A 10,755-nucleotide genomic window follows, 5' to 3' on the forward strand; every position below is an offset into this window, starting at 1 on the left:
AATACACAGTCTTTCTATTGCAGTAGGATCTGCCAGAATGAGTATGCTTTTGGCATTACCATTGAGAAACCAAAATTGACTCCATACTATGTATAGTGTAAAGAGGAAGATTCTAGACTGCAAGCTTCTTAAGGGGAGGGACTATTTTTAGTTTTGTTTCTATATTCCACATATCTTTCCCTGTTTGTCATATTATTTTGAAGTGGATTAGGCATATATGATATTGGGTAAAAATTTTTGAGTGTATGTAATTTTAATTTTTTTCAGAGATCTCATTTTAGGAGTATATCTTATATGCAGGTCCAATACAACCTTCTTTTAAAAGGAAAATGAATAGCAAGGAAATATTAAAATACTGGATAATCCACTTTGAAAGAAGTAAGAGTTCTACAGTCATAAATATGAAAAATAATCTGGAGTGAAGAGAGAGCTAGATTTGAAGATAAAGGACCTGGGTTCAAATCCCAGCTTCCATTTCTTCTCTAAAATCTTAGGCACAATCACTTAATTTTTCTGAAACCAATTTATACCTATATCCATATCAAAATCTAGCTGTTTACATGGACATCTGCCTCTGTCTCTCTGTCTCTGTCTAATGTGATGTCTATTATATCTCTGTAAATAACTATATATCTTAAATAAAGTGGATTGGGCTAGATAATTTTATGTCTCTTTTCGGGCTAAAGTCTATGATTCTATAACCAACTCCTTATTTAATCACATACCATTTTTGGTAATCTCTATCGGCAATGCTCTTCAATTGTTAGACATTATAATCTATTTCCAAGTCAATTTTCTTTGATAGGTTCATTCTCTTTAGTCTTTTCAGTGAAGGCTCTATTAATTTCCAGAACTAGACCTCAGTATTTCATTTGTTTATCTGTTCTTTATATCCTTTACAAATTACCTACCTCCCTACTTTCTAAACACCAGCTTTCTTATTCCTCAACTGTCAATTTCCCAAAGATCACAGAGATGATAATTTGCTCAAGTACTTGGCAAACATTTATCTAGTTTGTAGAGCTATTCTGAACACTCATGGTATTATCCTCAACATTAGCACTGGAGAAGAGCTAGAAAGAGAAGAATATCCAAAAGATTCTTCAGTTTCCAAACTTTCCACTAAAATTAATGGCAGACCTAGAATGAAAAAGGGAACATATGATCCACATATAGCTCCACCCCAGACTAGGAGTTCAGGGTCCCTTGCTGTCCTCAGGCCTGAGTCATGAGGACTGCCATTTGTTACTATGATGAAATTGTATCTTTTAAGACAACAATGAGACACTTATTTCTCTAACCAATAGCATCCATCAAGAGTCCTTACCCAGCAGAAGCCAGAGAAGAGAATTTTATGAGATGAGGCAGGACTCTTTGAAGGTCTCTAACCAGAGTATTTTTGGAAAAAAAATTGACCAAAAGTGAAGGAAGGAAACAATGTTTTATGATGAGCTCATACCCTCTTCTTGGGGTATAAAAGGCCCAAGGAGGCAGGCAGACCTCAGACACCTTGATCATTGTACTAACCCTCCAACTATCCTACTCACTACCATGCCTTACAACTGTTGCCTACCAAGTATCAGCTGCCATACCAGCTGTGCTTCCAGGCCCTGCCTGCCTCCCAGCTGCCATGGCTGCACCCTCCCTGGGGCTTGCAACATCCCCGCCAATGTGGGCACCTGTGGCTGGGTCTGTGAAGGCTCCTTCAATGGCAATGAGAAGGAGACCATGCAATTCCTGAATGAACGCCTGGCCAGCTACCTGGAGAAGGTTAGGCAGCTGGAGAGGGAGAATGCAGAGCTGGAGTCTAGGATCCGGGAATGGGGCCAACAGCATGTCCCCTATGTGTGCCCAGACTACCAAAGCTACTTCAGGACCATTGAGGAGCTCCAGCAGAAGGTAAAGTTTTGGAAAACCTAACAGCTGAAGATACAAGTTCTTAGAGACAATGAGGTATTTTATTTAAAAGGCAGTAGGAGATTCTTAAGTCTAAGGGATACTTAATGAGGACTCTCTCATTTCCAGATCCTGTGCACTAAGTCTGAGAACACCAGGCTGGTGGTGGGCATTGATAATGCCAAGCTGGCCTCTGATGACTTCCGAACCAAGTGAGTTTGAGTAGAAAGAGGAAAGGAAATAATTTAATATCCCATTTTTTTTAAAGAAACAAAAGCTCTCAACAATACATGTCTTAGAAATGAACTACAAAATGGAAGAGATAATGAAACAGGGATATGGAGATATAGAGAAGAAAATAATCCTTCTATTTAGATGGCAAAATAATTTTAATCAGTGTTTTCCAAAGGAGGGACAATTTTCTAATTCAACATTTTGATCTCTGGGCTAATTTTGTCTTATTTATCACCCCTCTTTAGGGATGGAAAGAAAAAAGTTGAGGAAAAATTCAGTAGAATGTAAACTCCTTAAGTATCTTAAGGGCTTGTCCCATTTTTGTCCTCTAGTCCTTAGCATTTTCACAGCTTGCAATTGCTTAATTAATATGGGACAGTTTGCCTCTTCATATAGAAACTGATTAAAAGATGTTTGTCAAACTAAAATGAAATAGACCTTCAAACACTATAAAGTTTTTAAAAAGCCAAGACAATACCATCCAACTTGTATAATACGTGTGATCTTCCTTTGTCCATTGCCTACATTTAAAGGTATGAGAGTGAGCTGTCCCTGCGCCAGCTGGTGGAAGCTGATATCAACAGCCTGCGCAGAATCCTGGACAATCTGACCCTGTGCAAGTCTGACCTGGAGGCTCAAGTGGAATCCCTTAGAGAGGAACTTGTTTGCTTGAAGAAGAACCATGAGGAGGTGAGAAAAAAAATCCACAGCGAAAACATTCTTGGGTATAGTGTATTGGTAGTCAATCTGGGGGATGACATGTCTTCCCTGGTTACTCATTTGTTATTGTTAGAGAATGATGATGGAAAATTTACTTAAAGATGTGGGACTCAATAAATAGATAGGTAGATAGATTGATAGATTTTCACTAAGCACTTACTTAGGGATTTTCAGGGATAATGCTAAACAGTGAGGGTACAAATAAAAATCAAGCCAGACAGTCCTACCCTCAAAGAGCTTGCTTTCTTCTGGGAAAAAGACAAAAAAAGATGCTTAACAAATGAGACGCAGGGGATAGATTACAGGATGTAGCACTATTGTAATTCCCAGAAAGATGAGGAAAGGATCACATGTTGAAAGGGGAGGAGCTGATAGAGCTAGGGGTGGAGTTCAAGTTTTTGTTGGGATGGAAATGATTGGAAAGTTATTTTCTTAGAGTGGTCTGAAAAGAAAGGTGTTTAAGGGATAGGAATGTAAATCTAGGCTAAATAAATTTTGCTCTCTCCTTTTAATTCCTCCACTGAGAACACAGGGTCTCAATGGAAATAATTTGCACGTCTACTTTTATTTATTTATTTTTTTACTATTGCTTTGGAAGGACTCTTTTTTTAATGTGTGAGAAAAAGAAGTGTAATCATGCCTTCTGGTTTTTTTGTTTGTTTGTTTAGGAGGTCAATTCCCTACGTAGCCAACTTGGTGATCGACTCAATGTGGAAGTAGATGCTGCCCCAACTGTGGACCTGAACAGAATGCTGAATGAGATTCGGGCTGAGTATGAGGCTGTGGTACAGAATAACCTCAGAGATGTGGAGGAATGGTTCACTACCCAGGTGAGGGTCTAGCTCGTGTCTCCTGCAGAACTTGAGGCTTCCGGTCTCTGATGATCATGTTCTCACTTCTTGATTCTCCTCTTGGGCTTTTCAGACAGAGGAACAGAACAAGCAGGTGGTGTCCAGCTCTGAACAGCTGCAGACCTGCCAGGCTGAGATCATTGAACTGAAACGCACTGTCAATGCTCTGGAGATTGAACTACAGGCCCAGCACAATCTGGTGCGTCATTTTTAGTTTGACTTAACCCATTGAGGTTAAACTGAGTCATTTATCAACCATATAGTCAATGAAACTCTGCGTTTGGAGTTTTGTGGAACTATATGGAAAAATGCTTTAAAGCCTTCTCTGACATTTGTTCTCTTCTTCATGACAGAGAAATTCTCTGGAAAACACATTGACTGAGTCTGAGGCCCGTTACAGCTCCCAACTGTCCCAGCTACAGTGTATGGTCACCAATGTGGAGTCCCAGCTGGCTGAGATCCGTGGTGACTTGGAAAGGCAGAACCAAGAGTACCAGGTTCTTCTGGATGTTAAGTCTCGACTTGAGTGTGAGATTTCCACATACCGTAACCTGCTGGATTGTGAGGATTCCAAGTAAGTGTCAAGCCAGAGATTCCTGGAAAAGTCAATCTCTCTCTCTCTCTCTCTCTCTCTCTCTCTCTCTCTCTCTCTCTCTCTGTCTGTCTCTCTCACACACACACATACATGCACATGCACATATACAGAAATTTTTTAATTTAAAATTTAAAAATTGAAATTTAAATCCTGTTAAAAAATTAAATGGTAAATCCCATCAAACATTGCCTAAACATAGGAATAACTATATATCACGATTCTTTCTCTACTCATTTAACTCCTATGACTTTCTGGAAAGGCATTTAGTAATAATATAAGCTTTCCCTGCTTTGATTTGAAGCCCATTGGTGGCTGAACTTAAACTTGAATGCAATTTGTGGGCTATGTTCTTGGAAGAATTTTGGCAGAGGACACTCCTATTCTCAACTTAACTCAAATAATTGTGTTTCTCCAGGCTGCCCTGCAATCCATGTTCCACCACCAATGCCTGTGGCAACTCCTGTGGGTCCTGTGTCAGGTCTTGTTCCCGTACCTGTTGAGTTCCTGTCTCTCAGTTTCGCCATGTAAACTCAGGATGGGAAAGATCATTTGATCCTGACTCCTGACTTAGCTCAGTTCTCAAAATCAATAGCAATATTTTGGTTCTTTTCCCATCATTCTTATTTCTGTCAACTAAGCCACCATTTTCAGGATCTCCCATGTACTGCTGTGAATTCCAGAGCCAACAAGCCAAGAATGACATCATCAACTACCAAATGGTTGGAAAAATCCTTAATGGGAAGCATTGAAGCCTCTTAATTTCAGATGATGCCCTATTTCCCATAACTCAGACACATTACTTTGGGGTGTTTCCTGTACAGATGGTATTTCTTCCTTCCTTACTCCTTTAGCATCTTCTGGAATGCAAGGAGTCACCTTCACTTACCTTCCAATAAACTTTATTTCTTTGGCATTATAAATGTCATTCTCATTCATGTTTATTCCTTGCAATGAATTCTTCATGTATGTCTCATAAAGAAGCTTTTTTAGTCAGGAGAATGAAATTAATTCAGTACTTGCCATTATGTACTATGGACAAGCACTGATCAAAGGTTAAAGGGCAATGCCCCAGAGACAGACCTTGAGCTTAGGGGTGACTGCCCCAGAAAATAGTCTACAAAAGTCTATTCCATGCTGACCTTGAGTCCAAGATTCTAGGTACCTTCTTGCCCCTTAACAGGAGATGGAACTAAAATCAGACTTGGGATTTCTCTTTGTTCATTTTCTTCTAATGAAATTTTCTAGTGAAGTGAAATAATCTCTTCTTTATGACCTTCCTTTTTTATTTCTGTGGTGTTTTGACATGATAACTGTTGAACTTTAACATTCTCCTTCCTCAACTCTACCTCAGCTACATGTGAGGATGACCATGTCTTTGATCTTGCCATCACCCTCAAGTTTTTCACTTCCATGTTCATTAACTCTGACCTTTAGTGGATCATAATCTCCTATCATTTTCTTATTCCCTGTACTTTATTTCATGCTTACTGTGACCTGCAGTTCTTTCTGTACTTTCCCAGATCTTCATCTTTGTTCTTTCACTTTTCTCTCTTTCCACTCTCAATCCATTAGTTAGTTTGTTCAATTCTAGACTGTTTTCTGTTCTTGAATCTCTTGCTCCCATTCCTATTCTGGCCTACTCTGCTCTGCTGCTTTGCTAAAACCCTTGTATTACTTTCATCATCCACCTTCATTCCTACTCATATGCTATATAATGGAACCAGAGAAAACCATTTAAATTGGTTTCATTATAAATTTGGTTGATTAATCTCAACTGGACTCTCACTGCTAAAAAGAAATCCTTTACTTCTCACTAGTTGATTTTTTTTATCATACTAATCACATTGACTGGTTCAAATCTCCTTTTCATACTTGCAACACTACTTTCTGATTCCCTTGTCAATGTGCTACCTATGGGAATTAAGGTTCATTCAGTACCCCCTTTTAGCTTTTAACTTCCTATTCAAATAGCTCAAGGGGGCAAGTAGATATTGCAGTGGTTAAGGCATTGCCCTGGAGTAAGAATCTCCTGAGTTCAAATTTTACCTCAGACACATGATACTTATTAACTCTGTGACCCTAGGCAAATTAATTAACCCTGATTATTTCACAAAAACAAAGAAACAAAAGAAAAATCAAATGCATAGGAAGAACAATGATTCCAAAACATTCCTCTCATAAATCCAGACCACGTTGTTCCCATCATTACACTATCATCTCTAGGGGAGAGTGGGCACAAACTCAGAACAATAATAATGAAGCACATATGTAAGGGAAGATATATGACCAAGCAAGTTACAGCTCTGAAATATTCCCAATGTTCCTACTTTTTTTTTTTTGGTTTTTACAAGGCAAATGGGGTTAAATGACTTGCCCAAGACCGCACAGCTAGGTTATTATTGTGTCTGAGGCCGGATTTGAACTCAAGTATTCCTGACTCCAGGGCCAGTGCTCTATCCACTGTACCACCTAGCCACCGCACAATGTTCCTATTCTTTCTGGGAATATAAGGCTTTATTGTCTCAATATTTATCTCTCTCTTTCAGTCTGTCTGTTTCTTTGTCTATCTGTCTCTTCCCCGCCCCCCCCACATACACAAAACCACAGTCAGGAATGATATCTGGGCTATATTAGTGTAGCTCTGCTGATGGTCTAGATTCTTTTGTTTCTAGACTTGAGGTGCTCTGCTTGTGGGCCATAGACTCATCTTAGATGAATGGATTGTTATGGTGGATTACCATGACTGAGATACTTTGCTGCCAGGGGTTATTATTATTATTATTATTTTTTGCTCAGCTGTATTTTCTTCTTAAGTTTTTTTTTTTCTTGCCACTTTTTATTTCAAGCTCAGTGGAAACTGAGAGAGTACTTTTCCAGAAAGGGCAGAGAACCTTAGCCTAGGCTTGGAAGAAATCTTTCTAATTCTGGGGTAAAGAGGGAAAAAACAACTATTAAGTGCATGCTATGTACTAGGTATTGTGCTAAGCACCTTACAAATATCTAATTTGACTGAAAAGGAAAATGACAAATGTTGGAGGAGTTGTGGAAAAATAGGTACACTAAAGAATTGTTGCTAGAGTTGTAAATTGATCCAACCATTCTGGAGAGCAATTTAGAACCATGCCTAAAGGGCTATAATACTGTGCATACCCTTTAATCCAGCCATACTATTTGTTATGAGATCTATACCCTAAGGGGATCAAAGAAAAATATTTATTGTAACTCTTTTTGTGACTGCAAAGAATTGGAAATTGAGGAGAAACATCAATTGGGAAATGGTTAAACAAGATGTGGTATATGAATGTGATGTAATATAGTCTTCCATAAGAAATAATGAAGGGGATCATTTCAGAAAAAACTGGGAAGATTTGTATGAGTTGATGTAAAATCAAGTGAGCAGGACCAGGAAAACAAAGTACACAGTAATAGCAACATTGTAAAGACAATAAACTTTCAAAGACGTAAAACCTTAATAAAATGACTCACCATGAGTGTCATGAAAGAGAAATGATGTACTCAGAGTGCAGATTGAAGTTCTTTTTTCTTTATCTTGCTTTTCCAACTTTGGACCCATAAAGATAAATAATATACAAAAAGTTTGGGAAGGTGCAATGGATTCTGATTGTGTAAGGCCTCAAGTATGTGACTGGACATGTTTGCATTTTGCTTTGGAAGCAATAAGAACCATTGAAGATTTTATTGATCAAAGTTTTGGGATGGTCAGATTTATTCCTTACAAAAACAATTTTGATACCCAAGTAGAAATCAGTTGATGAAGAGGAAAGGCTACCTCCAGATAAACTACTAGCAGGCTATTATAATACTCTAATCAATACCCTATGAATAAGTGTCTAAACTTGAATAGCTGCTATCTAATGAAGTCAGGGGGACAGAAATGAAGGAGACTGAGGAGGCAGAATAAGCAAGAATTATTCATTGATTGGAAATACAGAGTGAAAAAGAGATAAGAGTCTTCAAGATTGATTCCCTTAACCTTTCTCTTAATGTTAGTCCTTCTAGTCTATTGAATATAGTGCCTGATGTTATCATTTCTTCCCTCTTCTAATCCCATCCAATGAAACAACCCCAGATTTACCACCTTAATTGAAAGAATATGATAGCAGCTTATGCTTATAAAATTTGTAAGATTTATGAAGTATTCTCCTCATACTGATCCTTTGAGATACATATTTGTGGCACAAATATTATACATATAAAAGCAATTCATATTTATGTAATACATACAGTTCTTAAAAACATTTTTTTGAACTGACTCTTTGAAGTAAACAGTACAAGTATCATTATGTCCATTTTCCAGGTAAAAAAATTGAGACTAAGAGAGGTGAAATGGTCCCAAGACCACATGACTATCAGGAATAGAATTAAAATGCAGGATCCCAAATCCAAGTTCAGGATTCTTTATATTTGGAACTCATTCATCCAAGGTGTAAATAATTGACAACCTCTCAGGGAGTTAGTTACTATCTTCTTAAAGATAATCATAAGGAAATCTATAGTGGTGGATTTTTCAGATGTTAGCTGTAGGCAAGTAGAAGGATTATTTGAGAGGAGCTGGGAAAGAAGTTTTCCTTGAATCCATGGGGATTAGTCTCCCTATGTGGAAATCTTGCCCTGACTCAACTCTGTTGCTACCTGCTACTGTCCCTACTGCTACTGACAAGTGTGGGGCCATCTAGTTCTCTGAGATACTTTTACTTCTCTAAAAACATTCCTTAAAACTCAAGTATGGTTGACTCATCATATTGAGACCAGATCCTATTCTATAGTCATCATAGCTTAACCTTGTGTTTATGAATATATGTTTACTCATGAGGCTAATTCCAGACTCAATGAGCCAAGATAGTCTTTACCCAATTAAATTTTGGTATGGGTTGAAGTTGATAATAAACCAAATAAATGAAAAGTAATAGAAACAAGGAGAGGTTTGTTACACCCTTCCTCAACCCTCATCACTCAACTAGAAGTATAAGATATGATTATAATTCTGTAATAACAATAATTAAGCATTGCTTAACATCTATGGAGTAGGCATGGCATCTTGGTTACTGGGTGCAGATCATAGAAAGTTGTGGTTCTTTATTTCTTTTATTGAGATGGAATAAATACCTTATGGATGCATAGACAGGTTTGGCAGCATTGGGTAGAAACCAAAAATTGTTCTTTTCTTCTTTCTAAAAAGGAAAGTTCTATGTTTTCTTTAATCTTCCTTCCTCATTGCTCTTTCCTTCCCAAAATTTGAAGATTAAAAAGAGGAAAGCAGAGAAAAATGAGAAATCTAATTAATCACCATTTGAAATGTGAGTTTTATTATCTATTCCCAACCATCTTCTCATTTTAATTTCTCTTTATTTTGCTATTTTTTCAGTATATATTTTGATTCCTTAAAAAGTCTGTTTACTTCTCAGTGAATTATCTTTCCAACTCTGTGCTGTGCCCTTTCCCTCCAACAAAGAAACACAGTTAAGCAAACCAAATCATTGGCTATATATGACATTGAATGCCATATTTCACATCTATAATCTACCTCTTCTAAACTAGGGAAAAAACCCATCTATTTCATCATTAGCTCATGGGAATCAAGCCTGTGTCTTGCCTTTGATTAGGGTTCATATTCTTTACATTTTCTCTTCAAATTTCTAAATCCACTTTATAAACTATTCTTTTAATTCTAGGTACTTTACCTCTGTTTCATGTCTTTTCCTCAACCTTCTTTTCCAACTTGCTTTCATGATACACCCCTCCAAACACTTTATGTACTTTATGTACTTTAACCTAACTGGTTTACATCCTTTTGTGTTGGAATGCACTCTTTATCACCACTCCCATATCAAATACCTTTCCTTCCACAAAGTTGTCTCTTTTTCTACCAGCTAGAAATCATTTCTCCTTTTATGACAACATACTAATGTATTATATCTATTTTTTTCTGATTTTCCTTGACAAACTTCTCTAATGCTCTTTCCATTGCATGATGTGGATACTTTCCACATGGTCCCTAGGATAGGGAATTGATTGTATAGTATGAAAGACACTGGCACAGGACCATCCAGCATGGTGAGTCTTCATCAGTGAGGAGGCTGCACTCTATGAGTAAGGCAGAATTGAAGCAGCTCAAAGGAAATGTGACATCCACCCCAGGTGTTCATGTAGACTATTTGTGCCCAGGCTGTGGTAGACTAATTCCAAGCTTATATTTTTTTGATCAGCCACAGTTGGACACACTGTAATTTGTCTCAGACTTAGTGTTGTCATTTTGGTCTTCTTTGATAAGAAGGATAAGAACCAATGAAGGATAGGAAACAATAGCATTCAGGAATTGCAAAGAGAAACTTGGAATTCTAGTCCTGTATCAGTTACCAATTAGTTGTATGATTTTAGACAAGTCACTTTTCATTCTCTTTTGATTTGTAAACAGGGTTTCATCAATGATCTCCTAGG

The 10,755-nt window shown here is 37.6% G+C and overlaps 1 protein-coding gene across 1 annotated transcript; it reads left to right on the top strand.

Annotated features, from left to right (window-relative positions):
- Positions 1–1,551: 1,551 nt before the first annotated feature.
- Positions 1,552–4,796, top strand: KRT34 (keratin 34). The gene is made up of 7 exons (XM_074220555.1): positions 1,552–1,899; positions 2,026–2,108; positions 2,664–2,820; positions 3,519–3,680; positions 3,775–3,900; positions 4,055–4,275; positions 4,712–4,796. The coding sequence occupies exons 1-7, from the start codon at positions 1,552–1,554 to the stop codon at positions 4,794–4,796; spliced, it is 1,182 nt and encodes a 393-aa protein (XP_074076656.1).
- The last annotated feature ends 5,959 nt before the right edge of the window (positions 4,797–10,755 follow it).

Source organism: Macrotis lagotis, chromosome 2 (assembly GCF_037893015.1).
Source record: "Macrotis lagotis isolate mMagLag1 chromosome 2, bilby.v1.9.chrom.fasta, whole genome shotgun sequence".
Lineage (NCBI taxonomy): Eukaryota > Metazoa > Chordata > Mammalia > Peramelemorphia > Peramelidae > Macrotis > Macrotis lagotis.

Excerpts from the sequence above, each read along its gene's own strand:
- KRT34 (XM_074220555.1), top strand. The coding sequence starts at position 1,552 with ATGCCTTACAACTGTTGCCTACCAAGTATCAGCTGCCATACCAGCTGT. Across the intron at positions 3,681-3,774 it reads AGGAATGGTTCACTACCCAG|ACAGAGGAACAGAACAAGCA; the intron begins GTGAGGGTCTAG and ends TGGGCTTTTCAG. Across the intron at positions 4,276-4,711 it reads CTGGATTGTGAGGATTCCAA|GCTGCCCTGCAATCCATGTT; the intron begins GTAAGTGTCAAG and ends GTGTTTCTCCAG.